The sequence below is a fragment of the Glycine max genome, chromosome 20, assembly GCF_000004515.6.
Source record: "Glycine max cultivar Williams 82 chromosome 20, Glycine_max_v4.0, whole genome shotgun sequence".
In the NCBI taxonomy this organism is placed as follows: Eukaryota; Viridiplantae; Streptophyta; class Magnoliopsida; order Fabales; family Fabaceae; genus Glycine; species Glycine max.
The window spans coordinates 46,238,922-46,256,278 of record NC_038256.2 but is presented as its reverse complement, the minus strand read 5'-3'; the positions used below and the strand labels follow the sequence as shown (position 1 = coordinate 46,256,278).

Sequence of the window (17,357 nt, the reverse complement as noted above, 5' to 3'; positions counted from 1 at the left end):
GATAGTTGAGTCATTGACTGTTTTTTTAGTAATTTTGACCTCACGAACATGAGCCACTGCTAGTTTATATTGATTCTATGTTTATTTTTGGGAATCATCATTTTCAAGTGTTCCTTTCTCTGAGTAATTAATCATGTTTGTCGTGTCATTTTTTTCTTTATGCTACTTTTACGCCTTTTTTATTTTATAAAATATCAAACCCTACACATTAAAAAAAATGTAATTATAAATACAAATGAGCTATATGTAATTATAAATAATATAAAATTTATTAAAATATATAATATTAATCATCTTAATATAATTTATATCAAATTTAATATGTTTACCGAAATATTAAGAGAGATTAAAATAAAAAAATTCAACATTTTCTTTTTGAAATAATTATGTCGCTTACTAATATATATATATATATATATATCTTTTTAATATTTTGTATTTAAGATAAAAAGTTGTCTATCACTTTTTAAGTAATAAAAATAAGAGATTTTTTCTTATCCTCATATGCTTTATTTGTGTTGTCCTGCGTAACAATTTTTAATCAATGAAAACCAACCTTTAGTATCACACTCTTAGCATATTATTTTGAACACTTTTTATTGTAACTTGAAATTTATTAGGAATTACAAATTGTAATAAATCTTATTTATTATTTAATGAGTTTTATACCTAATTTTATAGTTTTTAATAATTCATAGGCTTGACATAGTGGTGTATGGTCTCACTATGTTCACATGGAGAGTAAAAGAAAAATTCATATTTAATTTTTTCCTTATGTAAATTTTTTTTAGATCAATGACTGTTACACACACTAATAGACGAAATTAATCACTGATCCAGTAGGTTGGATAGGAAAAATAAATAAATCTTTAAAACGAGAGATTATTATTTACTATTAGGTGATTCGGAGAATTTAGTAATTACAATTGATGATTTGTTACCATGTAAGTGAATACTTCTTCTCTGTCTCAATGAAATTTCTTGTTTTTTATTTCATGATAACTGTATTATATTAAAGGAGACAAAATAGATATATCCTCCTTTTAGAAGAAGATCGATCTAGTTTGTTGATAAAAAATAAACAAACAATTGATTTAAAAACACCTAATATTTTTTGATTAATCAAATATGTTTTAAGAAGAGCCTTCCTAAACTAAAAGAGTAAAAGGACAAAAAAAATATAATTCACTTCCGATTCTTCATTTTTTAACAAGAGCCTTTCTAAGAAGTATTCATAATCATATGGCTTTTCCTGCATTGAACATTCAATTGTACATTTTCGTTAATATTTTATTCAGTTAAACATGCGGAGATTTCTAATCGTTCTGAATAAGGGATCACTTGAGGCTTCTCCTATAATATTCTTATGAATTATTGAAGTGAAACTATAATACTATAATACTATAATATGGATCGTCCTGAATAGGAGATCACCAGACAAAAAAAAACTATAATACTATAAAATTCGCAGAGCACTGTTACATAGTATTTTTGTTCTTAATCAAATGTCATTTGTTCAGCTTCATGCCGAATGGATTCAAACAATGGTGAAGATAAATAACGCTCCCCGTAACTAGGAAATACCACCTGCACAGCAACAGAAGCAAATGACATGATTTAGCATACGCAAATCATTTGTACCTCTACACAGAATTTAAAACATTCAGAAGAGTATTTGATTTGTATCCAAGCAATGTTGATAATAATAAAGCAAGAGATGTTACTCAAGTATATGAAGTAAAGGTGAAGACTGTGGCAGCAAGCAGGAATATGATTTCCTTCGCTTGAATCCTGAATTTGATCAAGTCAGAATTCTAATCTTGGGGAAAGAAGAGCTACCAACCTTTAGTGAAGTAGTAGTTGTTGTACACTTGTACTAAGTGAAGAAAAGTAGGAGTCTAATGTTAGATTTTCCAACAGTGAAAACTGAAAACCTTTGCTGTGGTTGTTGACCATAGGAAATTAGACTTTGCCCATGGTCACCAAATAGAAGACAGGAAGGCTGAGAAATGTGGAGAAGAAAGAAGGGTGATGATCAATGCTCTACCTAGCACCTGCTGCAATAAGCATACTTATACTCGTGGAATGCCTCCAAATTGAGATCAAGAATGAGGACATAAAGGTGGCCTCTCAAGAAAGGGATAACAGACCTATGTTGTGAAGAAAACAAATCTGTACATCTCAATCAAAGGAAATAGAAAGGATGAGTAAACTAGAGAACCTTACAGGTGCATATTCTTTGGCATACTCAAATAAGCTTCCATTTTCTTTTGGACTAAATGTCTCAGACGCATCCTTTAACCATCATTGGATACTAGAATCTTGAGCCACTGACCATATTACACACTTAACTAACTTCACCTATCATCACATGCCCCATCAATAAGAAAATTGCCATAGCAGAGGGAACTCTTATAGCTGTCCCATCAATGATCTTGAAAACTGTCCTTCATGTTCCAAAATTGTCCACCAACGTCTTTTACAAAAACTTACTCAAGATTTGTCATATAATGCTGTTTTGTCCCAACAATTGTTGTGTGTTTCAGGATAGGAATTTGGAAAGGACAATTGGACATGCTGGAGAATGGAATGACCTTTATTGTCTAGAAGATCCAAATCTGCTCAACAGTGGTAGCCTTTTTCACTCCTTCATATATGAATTTATGATCACGAACAAAGAAAATATCCTATTTTATCATTATCAATTAGGACATAATGTCAAATATTAGAAACTCACAACGATTAGTTTTCCAGCATTTTCTGGTTTTTTCCCCAATTTTATGGCAGCTGCAGCTGCGGCTCCTGATGAAATTCCCATCTGCAAAAGAAGTAATTATATAATCAACATGAGGACCAATAATTTAAATACTTGGATTTAGATAAGTATAGAGTTAGCATTTCACAGGCATAACTGTATAGAAACTACTGTGAAATCACTAAGAGCCACAAATTATCATTGCCATACCAACAAACCTTCTTTTAAAGCAAGAAGCCTAGCAGTTTCTATAGCTTCTTCACTTGAAATCTGCAGTTTACAAACCTTGTAAGTCTTGACAAATGCCTTGTAACATTAGCTAGCTGAGCAAACATTATGTGTTTGTTGAATAAATTGTACTAGTTGTAGAGCATTGTCAGTTTTAGCCCGCAATTAATGCCCTGATTTGTGATTCTTTTGCTTATAATTAAATGTACGAGGTTGGGAAGATTTTCTCGCTAGCAATTCAGTGATACTTCTCCTATTTTTTCAAGCATATCAATTTATATATTCCTATAAAATCTAAACATACTCTAAGAATCATAGATTCAGAATCAGTATGTCTCACCCTGAAATGTGAAATAATAGGTTGTGTCCAGAATCCAGATATCTAATGTAACCCATTAGGTTATAGAAAAACATGTTAAGGATCACATGAAAATGGGAAAGCAAACTTTTGACAAGAATCAGACATGATTGCCACACTTATAACACTGAGAAGCATGTGACATTAACAAGCTACTTCAAGTGTCAGAAATGAAAAAGTTAAGAAAATGAAGAGCATTAAGTAGAGAATTTTTTTTAAAAAAAAGATTAAAAATGATCTTGTCCTGATCGGTTAGGATTAGGAAACAAAAATAACAAAATAAAAACTGTTTTCTGATTTTTCATCATATGTATATTTTTTCTTTCTATGCACGATCACATATCTCCCAGAGACAACAAACTATACTCTAAAAAAATAATACCAGTCACCCAGCATCTAAGTAAATTTAAAAATATAATTTGAAATATTTGAAAAGGGCATCCAGCCATTTATCGGCAACTGAGTTATATCTGCATAAAATCTAAATATATTAAGATTATTAGAGTAAATTTTCTGCAAAACAAAAATAACACATTTTGAGGCTACACTAGGCTAAAAGATAGAGATAGACACTCCTTCGAAATAAAAGAAAATGACCAGTTTCAGTATAAAAATTGAAAATTGAGTATCAATAGTGTTGGGAGCTACCTGAATAACTTCATCTAGTAGATTAACATCCAGTACACTTGGAATGAGACCATTACCAATTCCTTGGATTTGGTGATCACCTGAATATGTACAAAACAGTCACTAAACGGTTTCATATTGTTGTCTAAGGTCTTGCTAAAGCTTAAAGAACAAATTTTCAGAGTTGATGTATGCAATCTGAATGAAAAACTCGATTTTACAATTCAACTAACAACAACATTTAGCAGGTTAATTAGATTTAAAGATAACTTGATAAGTGTATTATTACATAATAACTGTGGGATAGCAAAATGTTTAATTGGCTAAAAGAATACCTGGCGGTCCTCCACTGAGGACTGCACTTTCAACTGGTTCTACGCCGTACAGCTGGGGCCAAATGTGAAGTTAGCATAAAATGTAGTATTAAGCAAGCTTGGTAATTAGGTAAACAATTAATTAAACCTTGACATTGGGGTTTCTCTCCTTGAGGAATCTGCCAGCACCCGTTATGGTACCCCCTGTTCCTACCCCTGCAACCAAAGCATCAACTTTCCCTCCCGAGTCTCTCCAAATCTCAGGCCCAGTGGTCTCGTAATGAATCTATAATTACGGATGCAACCATTGTTAATAAAACACAAAATAATAATAAGCTCAAATATGTATGCATCACCATATTATAAAGAAGCAGAGAAAAAAACATATTTGTTACTTTAAAATAATTTTATACTGTTATCTAATCAATTATATACGATAAGTTTGATGATGATTTTTATAGTAATTAACTTAAGAGTCATACAAACAATTATTTATAATTAGATAACAATATAAAATAATAGATGATTCATGTGAAAGCATAAATACTTTTGGATTAGCAGGATTATCAATCTGGCGGAGCATATAACTCCCGGGCGTGTTATTCACTATCTCCTCGGCCTTCCTAAGAACTGCATTGGTTCCTTTGGTAGGGTCGGTGAGATAGACCTCAGCTCCGAAGGCTCCAAGTACAATTTTTCTCTCAAGACTCACAGAAGCTGGCATAGCCACTATAACTTTATACCCCTTTAATGTTGCTACGAATGCCATTCCAATGCCCGTGTTGCCACTTGTTGCCTCAACAAGAACACTCTTGAAAACCATCATTAAAAAAAAAACCTTAGCAATGTGAATAACATAATAATATGTACTTGAAGAGCATGGAACGACATGGAATTTGAAAAAGAATATTATTGTCCAAGTAAAAGGCATATATATAACCCTAAACGAGGGTCACCCATATGACCATATGATAGGCTCCTGTAAGTTTCAGTTTCATTTGTCTCCTTCAGATAAGCACAAGGGGTCGGTTTGTTTTGGTTTTATAGATAATCCAACCAAGTGATTCTGTTTGGTTTAATTTGTTCTGACTTATCTCAACATTGAATTAGATTTAATTCATCTTTTCACATCAATTTTCAGTTTTATGAATATTTTAATTTTTTTCATATGAATAGCTATTTCATAAAAAATGTATATCATCAATTTGTGTTGTGTCCATGCTGGCAAACCTCTCTTATAAAAAGAATTCTTTAAGATTTATAGTTCATTATTTATGTATTATCGATGCCATAATTTCATAATTTAATATAAGTAGAATGTCTAACACGTAAAAGCATACACTAGCGTGATCAAAAGTTCAAAATACGAAAAAAAAAACAGTTATAAAATGTTAAAAATCACCCCAAATGTCAATTTATCACACGAGAGACAAATTTGTCAAAATTCAAGAATTAAAAATAATATTTTATAATTTCATAGACTAAAAATTATACTAAAAATATTTTTTATTAATTGACAGAGTAAAAAATCGATCATGCTTATTAAACTCATATAAGTATGTTAAAAGTATTGGATTTGATTACGTTCAATTTTAACAATAACAATAAAATATTGAAATAAAAAACACGAATCTTATTATTAGTTTGGTTTTTATTAAAAAAAATTATTAGTTTGGTCTTTTTTTTTTTTAATTCGATTTCATATGTCAAAACAATCTGATTCGCTTTTAGACACTCAAAGTGCATGTATGTTTTTCGTAATTAAGTTTTTGAGTTCAGTTTTTTTTCTTTCTTTAACCCGGCATAACCCTTTACCTAAACTGTGACGTGACTAACCTTTCCCGGTGTAATGAGGCCTTTATCCTCAGCATCTTTGATCATGCTAAATGCTGTCCTGATCGAGTGTAAAAAAGAAGATCATAATTAAAATTTCTGAAATTGAAATCCCAATATATATCTAACATCTTCAGACAGCTCTAGCTCTGGTTTGTAAAATAATGCCATGCCTATCTTTGATACTGAAGCAGGGTTGCATGGACTCTAACTTAGCAGCAATGCGGGCCACACATCCCTCCACTATGTTGTTCAGGTATACCATTGGGGTATTACCTATTAACTGCACAAGGGAACGGAAAAGATGATAATTACTTAATGTTTTACTATATATACACGATGATAAAAAAAAAAAAAATACTTCAAACATGACAGAATAAAAGGTTATTATGACAAAATATATTACTTCAGTGACATCTTTCTTGATTGCACACTGTGGCTCCATGTTAGAAGGCCTGCAAGCTGAACAAAAGAGCTTTAGGTAAGAAAACAATTAAATATTGTGACAAAATTAATATATTACTTTGGTGGCATCTTTCTTGATTGCACGCTGTTAGAAGGTCTGCAAACTGAACAAAAGAACTTTAGGTAAGAGAACAATTAAGTATGCAAAGAGATATTTAAGTAGACCTTAGTTATAATTCTCCACCAAGGGGTGTGTAGATTAATTCACCAAAACAAAAAAGGGGTGTGCCGAATATTCAATAAGATAATTGACTAGCTAGCTCTGCCTGTGTCACAATTTATAAACAACCCTGCCAAAGTCTTTCTCATAGAAAACAAAGCTTTGTTGGTTTAATTAGCCAATCATGTTCAAGAAAATACTCAATGCAAGAAAACAGAAAACTAATCCCTTTGGGGTTTGGGCAGAGTGGGACAAGTTTTTCCATTAAAATAGATTATCTTCATTTTAATGACCAATGTTGGTTCTCATGGACATGGGTTGTTTCAGATAAGGATTATTTTAGTGGCTATAAAAAGCCTCGAAGTAGTGATAGCAGTGTTTTGTAAAATTTATAAAATTTCATCTCACTCTTATCATCACTCTATTCTCTCTTAACTCATGTGCGTAAGGGTCGGAGTTCTTTATTTTACATTTTCTTTCTCTTATTCTTCTAACAAAAGATATATACTCTAAATTTTGATCACGTTTATATAATTAATTAATTTGTTCAACTTAATTTATGAATTAGATTTTGAGTTAAAAACTAAACTCAATAAATAAGTTGAATTAGAGTTATGTATAATTTGATTCACTTATTTTATGAATCAACTCGATATTTGTTTTTAATTTTTGTGAATTGAGTCAACAACGAGAAACAAGTGGACCGAAATAGCATTTGTATGACTCTAAAAAAGTAAGAAAGAATTTAAATGTGATTTGCATGTGTCGCACATCGTCAAATAAAGAGGAGTTTTTGACAATAAAATGGTTAGTCAAACTAGACTTGGGACCTATATATATTGCATGCAACTTTGGGGGCTGTTAGGTTAAGGTGGAACCTGCGTCATATAATTTGTGAGAGTGAGGGTCCATTTCAATTCCAATTATTTCTTGTTTGCATTAGCCGACCAACGTGAAGAGGCAGATTCTTAGTATATAAATTTGGGGAGTGGGGACTCTTGGATATGACGAACAATTCCGACCTGAAATAGAAAAATATAAAAACGTGAAAGGGTCTTTTCCATTTCCATTTAAATGTCTTTTTCTTTAACGAGAGTAGTGGAGGCCTATTTTTAGACAGTGTTTTTTTCTTTTTTGTGGATGTGGGGGAAAATATGGACAGACAATTTTTTTTCAGTGTTTTTTTTTCTTGGTAAGAAAAATGTATTTTAAAATGGTGGACAAATTCTATAATAGTTATTTTATAAAAAAATCAAATTTGATAAAATTATTAACAGGGGAGTTATATATATATATATCATAAAAGAACACAAGAAAAACTATAAAACAAATTTAACTTTATAGTTTGTACACTTTGCGTTGAGTAATTTAAAATAGTGGTCGATTTGTTTAAAGTTTTCCAAGTATTTTTTATAATTTTTAAGGAAGTTTTTTTAACTTAAAATAACTATTTTTTAAAAAAAATAATACTAAAGATGGATAGAAGGTGATAATCAATTGATAAATTAAACATTATTTGAATATTATTTTATTTATATATTTTATGATGAAATATAAAATAAAATGGTCATTTTATCTCTTATTTCTCAAACAGTTAAAAAAGTTTGAATGAAATTAAAATAAAATGTATTTACTTTACGTTTTACTATGCCATTATTTTTTTTAAAATGAAGCAAAATTCATTTTACTCTATATTATCATTTGTTATTTATTCAAACATACTAGCTTAAGAAAGTGTTAGTTACTAATGATGAATAAGCATATCAATAACACTCAAGTAGTTCTACTCAAGCCTTCTGAAAGAGTTGTTTGCAAAAAGAAACCTTTTTCTTTGTTAGCCCATCATTTCATTTTTTTTCAGTTTGTGTACGAATTTCAATAGATCTAGAGGATGCAGTTATGATAAGTACTTCATAATTTTTTTTTTCAAATGTTTAATTATTTGAAAGAAATGATCTTTTATTTGAATTATTTTTAATTTAAAAATCAAGTGATTTTTTTTAATGTCAAACAAACATGTTTTGAACATGACAAATATAGTCTTGCCTAGATAATAATTTTTTGCTCTTTCAAACACAAACCGTTGAGTAACAGCTAATGGATGGAAAAGAAGTTAATTTGTGCAAAATATACTGCAACTTTATGTAGTATAATATTTGAGGTTGCAACCTTTTCTATGACCATTTTCATACCCACTAATTAATTAGGAGATAAACTCAGTCATCATCCATCAACTCGCACGTTGTGTGGTCAGCCATATATGGAGAGCCAAGGTTTTATCTTTGACTTTTACACAGATTGATCAACAAGGACATTAATTGTGTACTACTACTACTACTCTAACTTCCGTGTAATCACCTATCAAGCTAACTATGACAGAATTAACACCGATGAAATGCAAACACACTGTAGGTCTCATTCTTGAGGGTTTGATTCCATCGTAAAAAAACTCATTCTTGAGTTTTCCTCTTCACTTGTTTGGAACCTCATTTAAAGAGAAAGAAACACACGTCCAACCATATGCTACATATTGTATAGCTTTTGCATTAATGTGGAATCCTGACAATTCCAAACACACTGATAATTGTCATGTTTTGTCTGGCAATTGCAGCCATACATAATAGTAAACTCCTTTTGCTTAGGTCAAATTTCCAAACGCACAATAACATATATCATTAGTGCTTATGAATTTCTGACCTTGGCTCCATTTCAAAGAATTTGGTTTAAAATTATTTGGACTTGTCTTTTACAAGCATTATGATTTGAGTAACTAGTAATATACACACTGACAGTCTAATGAAATTTTATACAGTCATTCAATCAAAAACTGTCATGTGTGATAAGTTTCTGATTGGTTGATAGTACAAACTTTTTTACATTATGAACACATAAAATTAAACACTTTTGGTTTTGATTCTATATGGATGAGTGCAAAACAACTTTTGAAATCCCATATAAGTAATGTTGGGTTATTTTCATAAGCAAGAAATTGAAGCTTGAAGTGTCAATCCAGATGTTATTCAACTTATTTTAGACCACACTATACCGACAGTAGTGCTTGCTTAACGGGTACTCAGTGAGTACTAGCCTAAGCTATTTATGCACCTTAGTCAAATGTCATTTGTTCAGCTTCTTTCCTAATGGATTCAAACAGTGGTGAAGATAAGTAACGTTCTCCAAAACTGGGGAAAATCACCTGTACAACAACAATTCAGAATTGACATTAACTAATAATCTGCAATTCAATGCCAAACAACATTAAGCAATATTTGGAAACTCACAGGCGAATAGACAATAGTCATAATATAACTCTCATTTAATAAACTTATTGAAAACTACAAACTTACAACAATGAGCTTTCCTGCATTTTCTGGTCTCTTCCCCACCTTTATTGCCGCTGCTGCAGCAGCTCCTGATGAAATTCCCATCTGATAAAGACTTGTTTATATTAATCAGCATGGAAAATAATTATTTGCATTTGCAATTACAAAGGTACAGAGTTCACATTTAATCAGAAAAACCATGTGAAATTACTGTAAAGCCAACAGCAAGAATCACAAATTACTGTTACCATACCAGCAAACCTTCTTTCAAGGCAAGCAGCTTAGCAGTTTCTATAGCCTCTTCACTTGAAACCTGCAGTTCATAAAACCTTGTTGATCAAAACAGAATCCCTTATATTAGTAGCTAGTAGACGAAACATTATGTAATTTCCATAAATCTTAGCATGTTTCAAGTATCAAAGATTCAACATTAATATGCCTCAATGTCCTTGAAGATTGGAGGATCACATAGAATAGCTAATAAAAGTCCAGATATGTTGCTTCTCTATTTGTATAATATATGCCAAGTATATGATGACGCCCAAGAAAATTGTTAGGAATAAGATGGTTCACCTAAAAAATGATTAAATGAATAATTTGTTGTAATCTGATGAGTTTATTTTTGAGTAAATAGGAATCAGAAATGGCAATGCATATCTACTTCGTCCAAAGGGTTTACAATTCAAAGGAAATCATTCTAAGACCATCAAGCAACATCATACCAAGAGATATTTGTCCTAAGATAATCTGACCTCAACAGTTTGAAAACTCTTTTGTCCTAAGACTAACACCCTCAAATGGTTGCTCCAAATGAGACAAAGTTTCAAGTCAACCTCTAAAAGGCAAAAACAGCCTTGTATACTGCACTGGACACAAAAAATAGATGTGGCAAAGTACACTTTGAGCTGCAAAAGTCTTGTCTTATACCAAAATGGAAAGCTTAACTAAGAGGCTACCTACTCTGATTTGCTTGCTCATTCAAAAGTAAAAACAATGAAGAGCTGCATTTAGGCTGAGCATGCTCAAAATATGCATAACCTAATGCTAATTGAATAAGTCTATTTTCTTGACTTAATATGGCTTGTTCTAAGCTCATTAACAACTTTTTCTTAATAAGTACGATTGTCCAAATTGCTTAAAATTGGATTTTTTCCTGTTCAGTTATCATACAGAGAAACAAAATGATAAACTAATCATCTTCTGTTTTGTTCCTTGTATCTGTTTTCTATGCAACTCGTTCACATCATAAGAAACAGAAATATATTTCCCAAGAAGATAACCTGTGTATTACAACTTCTGAAAAAATACCAGTCCTTTAAGGCATATAACAATTGCATCAAATACAATCACAAATGTTTGAAAAATACATTCAATACACAATTCTAAACGAATATTCATTTCCACTATTCATTCCATATTGTTCAGTCATTCAATGGTGAGATAGATCATCATGTATTATTCAGAATAAAACACTAACAAACTATGAGGTCACTATTCAGCAAAGAGAGAGATTAATCTAAATAAAAGGAAGTAGCCAGTTTTTGGATCAAAACTGAAAACTGAATGCCAATGTTTTAGTGTTGAGAGCTACCTGAATAACTTCATCTAGGAGATTTACATCCAGAACTTTGGGAATGATACCAGCACCAATTCCTTGAATCAGGTGCTTACCTTTGACATGTGTGCAAATGGAAAAATAAAAAATAAAAATAATCAGCAAACAGCAGCCTCTAGTAGTTGCCTAAGGACTGCTCAAGGTAAAGAATATTTTTAAGAATTTATGTATGACATTTCAAGGAAGACACATTTTAACAATTCAAATGAATAACAATATTTAATACCTAGATAGGCTAGACTACAGTTAAAGTTAAATGATAAACAGGAGGACAGAATCCAGCTTCCAACTTCCAATATATAGGTCAGTCAACAATTTAACAGGATGTATCCAAACAGGAAACACGTTACACTAACTAATGTCTAATAGTGCAGCCTGAGTTTGTAGTTTTTTCCAGGCCATTTTTTATGAACATAAATTCTACCATTTGGCATATTTTAGATAGTTTCCAAAGGATGATCCAATAAGCAATTTTGGTATTGAAATGATTGTCTTGATGGCTGACTTCAAGAATTTCTGCATGAATTAACCACCACATTTAAGGCTTCCTATTGCTATTCATAGTGCAACCTAATTATTACGTATCTCTCATGGAATGCGGAGCCACACTCCAGGTCTAAGCAGTAAGCACATTGAAATTGACCCTGCACATAGTCTTGGTAGCTGCAGGTTCTGTCCAAGTTTTACATTTGCACATATGACCAGATAGCATATTTGTTCACAAAGGGTCTTTTGGCAGCATGGTTTACTTTTATTGCCTTTGTTCCAATTTGAACTTGGTTCCAATTCTAATGTTCAGCGCATATAACAAAATTACTTGTATATATCTGATAGAGAGATGAAAATAATATAACAAATGAGTCCCGGATGTATTGACTTTTAATATTCCATGAGTATGATGATAGAGCCCCAATAGTTATACAGTGAGAGACCGGAGAGAAATATACAGAATGGTAAAATCACCTGGCTGTCCTCCATTCAAAACTGGACTTTCAGCTGGCTCCACACCATACAGCTGGGAGGGGGGGGAGAAGAAATCATAAAGTTAGCATAAGAAACTTGTTCCCATGTTCTCTCCCAGTAAAGAAAGTATGCATGGTAAACAAATCAACCTTAATATCCGGGTTTTTCTCCCTGAGGAATCTTCCAGCTCCTGCTATTGACCCCCCAGTTCCTATTCCTGAAACCAAAGCATCAATTTTCTCTCCCGAGTCCCTCCAAATCTCAGGGCCCGTTGTCTCGTAATGAATCTACAAGGATGACAATTAATCAGCTGCAATTTTTCTTAACACAAGGCAACCAAATTAGGAATGTCTTGTGAATAATGAGAATACATTTGGATTTGCAGGATTTTCAAATTGGTTGAGCATAAAACTATCAGGCGTCTTGGCTATTAGTTCTTCTGCCTTCTGAATAACCCCATCAATTCCTTTGGCAGGGTCTGTAAGATATACCTCAGCTCCAAAGGCTCGCAGTATAATTTTTCTCTCAAGACTCACGTAAGACGGCATAGTCACCTGAAGTTTATAACCCCTCAATGCTGCTATGAATGCCAATCCTATGCCGGTGTTACCACTTGTATACTCAACCAGAACAGTCTTTTCAACCATTAGTAAAAAATATTAAACATAGTTAGATAGTATCTTCAACAATACAGACAACATAATAAGTGCCCGAGGAGTGGAAAGGCCCAATTCTTCAATATTATAAGCACTAATATTAGAAAATCTCAATAAAACGTATTTCCTGACTAAGATGGATAATTTATATTATGGACTGAAAGAATTTGAAGAACATTGTCCAAAACTCCAAATATTATTGCAGGCCAAAGTTGAAGGACATTTAGAGCTTATTAGTTTTCTTTCTCACTTTTTGGTTTTAAAAACTGTTTAGCAATCAAATTCTCTCCGAAATCTATTAAGTTTTAAAAATTATTTTCAAAACAAGTATTTTAAATATAAAAAATAGAAACAGCTTAGAGATGTCTTTATCTTCTTAAATTTTCATCTTGTTCAACCTCTTTCTCAATTCCACATTTCTACTCTGTATCGACCCACTCTCCACTAGCTATTTGAGCATCTCATTTAGTTGCATTTTGAAAACTAAAAACAATATTTGAAAATAAAAAATAAAACACATCCTTACTGATGGAATTGGAAAAACATTATTGTCCAAATAAAAGCCATGTTGAGAAGTGCATAGCGGTATTATTACAGGCCTGATGCCACACAAAGAATCTCCACTCCAAAATCCAGATATGTAAAAAATATATCTTTAGCACAGCTAACCTTTCCAGGTGTAATAAGGCCTTTTTTCTCAGCATCTTCAATCATGCTCAAAGCAATCCTGATTGAGAATAAGAAGATTATCATTACAAATCCTCAAATGAAAATCTTAAAACCTTACAGTTCCAGATAGCTCTAGTTTTTGAAATCAAGGAATTCCATGCCTATCTTTGACACTACAGCACGCTTGCATGTACTCCAATTTAGCAGCAATACGGGCTACACACCCATCCACAATGTTGTTCAGATATACCATTGGGGTATTCCCTATCAACTGCACATTAATGAAGAGAAGATAATTAATATGTTTTTTCAACTAAACATAAAAGGAAAAGAAAATACCGCAAACATGGTAGCATAGATAAGATTGTTAAGGTAAAAAGAGGATAAAGAAATAGCTCTACTTCAGTGGCATCCTTCTTGATTCTACACTGTGGCTCCATGCTATCTGCTCAATAACACCTGCAAGCCACACGAAGCGAAGGGTAATAACATGTAGAAAATGCAAATAGACATTTAAGCATATCATATAATTAGTCAGCAGCAAAAAAAATATCATATAATTAGTCACCAACAATGACAAGCTGTGCCTATTGATTCCCTAAACAAGTTCTGAACAACCAAATTAAAATCTTTCACAGACAGAACCACCAACTAAAGAAAGCACCATAACAGTCGAACAATCATTGAGCACATATGAACAAAATCCAAAATCTCAAAGCAGGAGAATTTGGATATTGGAGTAGTAGAATTACCAATTAGAACTTCACTTTTATTTCTTCAATGACAGGAAGCCAAAGCGTTGAAAACAAGGATGTTTCCCTGTTTTAGACTCAAAAGAACGAAGTCATCAATCAACCAATTGTGGACCCAAATTTATTGAATTACGCAACTATAGTCAAACAATTTATTTTATTTTATTAAGAATATGATGATAATATTAAGGTGATGCTGTTCTTTCGCTAAGATCCAAGAGCTATATCATGTGTTTCTACGTAATAAGACAAAACCTTAGACGTCGCCAGTGGCTACCGTAGAAACGTGTAGATAACTCCAACAAATATAAATGCTATCCCTTAGTTTATTTTTGTTTCATTATCATTTTACTTTACCAAAAATCCTCAATGTAAAATATAAATAACATTTTATAAAAAATTGTTTATGCACATATAATTTGAACTTAATGACCTGTATATAAGATCATAATCAAAACAAAGTTTTGGATAAATGATTTTTTAAGGCAGTTTTAGATAAATGATTAAACATACAAAATGAATAAGAAAAAAATCATTCTAAATGTGTTTTAAGATGAGTTTGGTTAGATTTAATATTCTTAGAAATATTTTTTAAAATTCAAAGTATTTGAAATAAATAATGATAAAAAGTATTTGAAATAATAAGTAAGAATGGAAACTGAAGTTATAATTAGGTTAGAAAATAACTTCTCATATTATCACGAAACTATTTTGAAAATCTCTTATTATGGTTTCAATTAGAGCTATCATGCCTTGTTCCTTGTCTTCTTTTCATTAATAATGAGACATGAATACCTTTATTTTACTACACTTAGAGAGAGACAGAAAGAGACAAAAAAGATAAATGTGTCGCCTTTCTATATGACGAACAATCTGGAACCTGGAAACGCAGATACGGGTATGATCGTGCAAATGATGAAGATGTTGTACCTATCATTGAAGCAAAAGCAACTGATGGTAAATGGTTGAACATGACTTTCCTCATGAACTGCTACTATGTTTCTCTTAATGGCCTTGCATAAGGTGTAGATACTCTTCTTTGAGTTGTCACTGTTGGGCATCAACAGAAGTACAGAAACTACTACTCTTGTGAATAGGATAAAATTTATCATAGGGCAATTCATGGCATACCTGTATAATGCTTGTGTATCACATAGTGCTAAGTTAAAAAAAATCTGATTTAGAACACCATTGACCCTTTAAAAGATTCAAACTGTAAAATGGAAACATTTAGATAAATCAAGGCATTCTCAATGCTTAATCATAACAAAATAGTTGACCTTGTGGGTTTCCTAGAGCATATGCCAGGCATCTGATGTTATTTTCCTACCATTTTTCGGCACATTGTTATTTTTGGATGTGAAGATTCTTGCATGTGATCATCTGTGTCAAGTTAGATAGGATGAACTAGCTAAGTTAGCAGGAATTGCAGCAACTGCAACAGCCAGTGGTGGGAAATTTGACAAGAAATTGGCAGGTGAAAAGCCTCCACAACACAAAGGAAAATATCGAAAGGTTGTGCACTGTGCTCTCCGAGGAATCTGTTTCTCTTGTCCATGTAAATTATTATATTTAGTAGCAGCCATTTTTAACTGAATTCGCTTATTAATTTCCTTTGTTTTGTTTTCATCTAGTTCCTGCCAGTGGTAGAAGGAACCGGGATAGGATCACAGGAAAGGGAGCAAACTGAAAAAAATATTGAACAAGATCATCTCCAAGAATTCTCAATTTCTCATGACATACTCAACGTTGAAAAGGTACATTAGAGTCATTCGGTGACTTAGATTTCAAATTTACCAAGTTTTATTATTATTTTGTTTTGTCAAAGTTGTATTCTCTTTATCCTAGGCTGTTACAATGCACAATGTGAAGAGAGAGAAGAAACGAAGGAGCGAGAAAGGGAAGGCTTCAGCAACTGACAAGAACTTGAAAAAACTCAGAAAAAGGGAAATTTCAAGAAAAGCAAGGCAAAAGGAAAATAAATTGTTTAGATTTTTTAAAAGGGTTTTGTAGAGTTCTTTGAAACTCTGTTTGCTGGTATAAAGTTGTTTTGCTGACGATTATTACATCTATCAGTTGCTATATTATTTATTAAATTAGCTTTTAATAGGAAAAAAAATGCTAGTTTTAGTTTATCTAATCAATGCCTAAATATATGGCACACAGCAGCCATATTCATTTGGTCTTTGTTTCTGTTGAATTATTCATTTTCAGCTAACTTGCGTTACGTTATCTCCTTTTTTTGAATAAAAGTTTGTGTCATCTCCTAAATTCACATTCTTGCTTGCCCATTTATTTCTAACTATCTTATTTATATCTTCTTTTCTTTTTTTTATAAACCATATATATCTTTATAGCTTCAATTTTAAGCGGAGAAGCCGTTCCGTATATACTGGTATTGAAAATTTAGGATTCACGGAGAAATCATTAATGATAGAATAGTGATAAAAGGCTAGTCAACAAGTGTCAAAAAGTAAATTGCAAATCTTTATTTATTTTTTATTTTTCGAAAGAGAAGAAAAATAAATAGAATAAATGATATGAAGAATTTAAAATCATGATAGAATAATGAGAAAAGACTACTTAACGAGTGCCAACAATAAACTACGAATATTTTTTTTTTTTCATTTCTATCTATC

The 17,357-nt window shown here is 31.8% G+C and overlaps 2 protein-coding genes and 1 pseudogene across 17 annotated transcripts; 1 reads left to right on the top strand and 2 right to left on the bottom strand.

Annotated features, from left to right (window-relative positions):
• Positions 1-1,439: 1,439 nt before the first annotated feature.
• Positions 1,440-7,010, bottom strand: LOC100818242 (cysteine synthase). 14 transcript variants are annotated; one of them, XR_005890338.1, is made up of 13 exons: positions 6,746-7,010; positions 6,522-6,577; positions 6,289-6,398; positions 6,119-6,176; positions 4,830-5,093; positions 4,431-4,568; positions 4,304-4,355; positions 3,990-4,069; positions 2,974-3,025; positions 2,738-2,818; positions 2,227-2,618; positions 1,844-2,057; positions 1,440-1,587 (listed from the first exon to the last, which is right to left on the bottom strand). XR_005890338.1 is itself a non-coding variant. In XM_003556440.5 (11 exons), exons 2-11 carry the CDS (start codon positions 6,558-6,560, stop codon positions 1,498-1,500), a joined length of 972 nt encoding a protein of 323 aa, XP_003556488.1. In that variant the 5' UTR covers positions 6,561-6,577; positions 6,746-7,007; the 3' UTR covers positions 1,440-1,497. The 14 variants fall into 14 exon arrangements, 4 of the variants coding, with proteins under 4 accessions (XP_003556488.1, XP_014627807.1, XP_040869390.1 ...); XR_005890339.1 differs by having other exon boundaries at positions 1,844-2,054; XR_001386799.3 differs by having other exon boundaries at positions 1,844-2,618.
• Positions 7,011-9,444: 2,434 nt separating this feature from the next.
• On the bottom strand, positions 9,445-14,815 carry OAS-TL7 (cysteine synthase). Of its 3 annotated transcripts, none has more exons than NM_001248338.2 (11): positions 14,719-14,815; positions 14,368-14,425; positions 14,128-14,237; positions 13,967-14,024; positions 13,013-13,276; positions 12,791-12,928; positions 12,642-12,693; positions 11,655-11,734; positions 10,317-10,376; positions 10,088-10,168; positions 9,445-9,936 (listed from the first exon to the last, which is right to left on the bottom strand). In NM_001248338.2, exons 2-11 carry the CDS (start codon positions 14,404-14,406, stop codon positions 9,847-9,849), a joined length of 972 nt encoding a protein of 323 aa, NP_001235267.2. In that variant the 5' UTR covers positions 14,407-14,425; positions 14,719-14,815; the 3' UTR covers positions 9,445-9,846. The 3 variants fall into 3 exon arrangements, with proteins under 3 accessions (NP_001235267.2, XP_006605281.1, XP_006605280.1); XM_006605218.4 differs by having other exon boundaries at positions 9,527-9,936; positions 14,539-14,731; XM_006605217.4 differs by lacking the exon at positions 14,719-14,815 and adding an exon at positions 14,535-14,710 and having other exon boundaries at positions 9,527-9,936.
• A 764-nt stretch (positions 14,816-15,579) lies between these two features.
• On the top strand, positions 15,580-16,925 carry LOC121174367 (ribosome biogenesis regulatory protein homolog; annotated as a pseudogene).
• Positions 16,926-17,357: the final 432 nt, after the last annotated feature.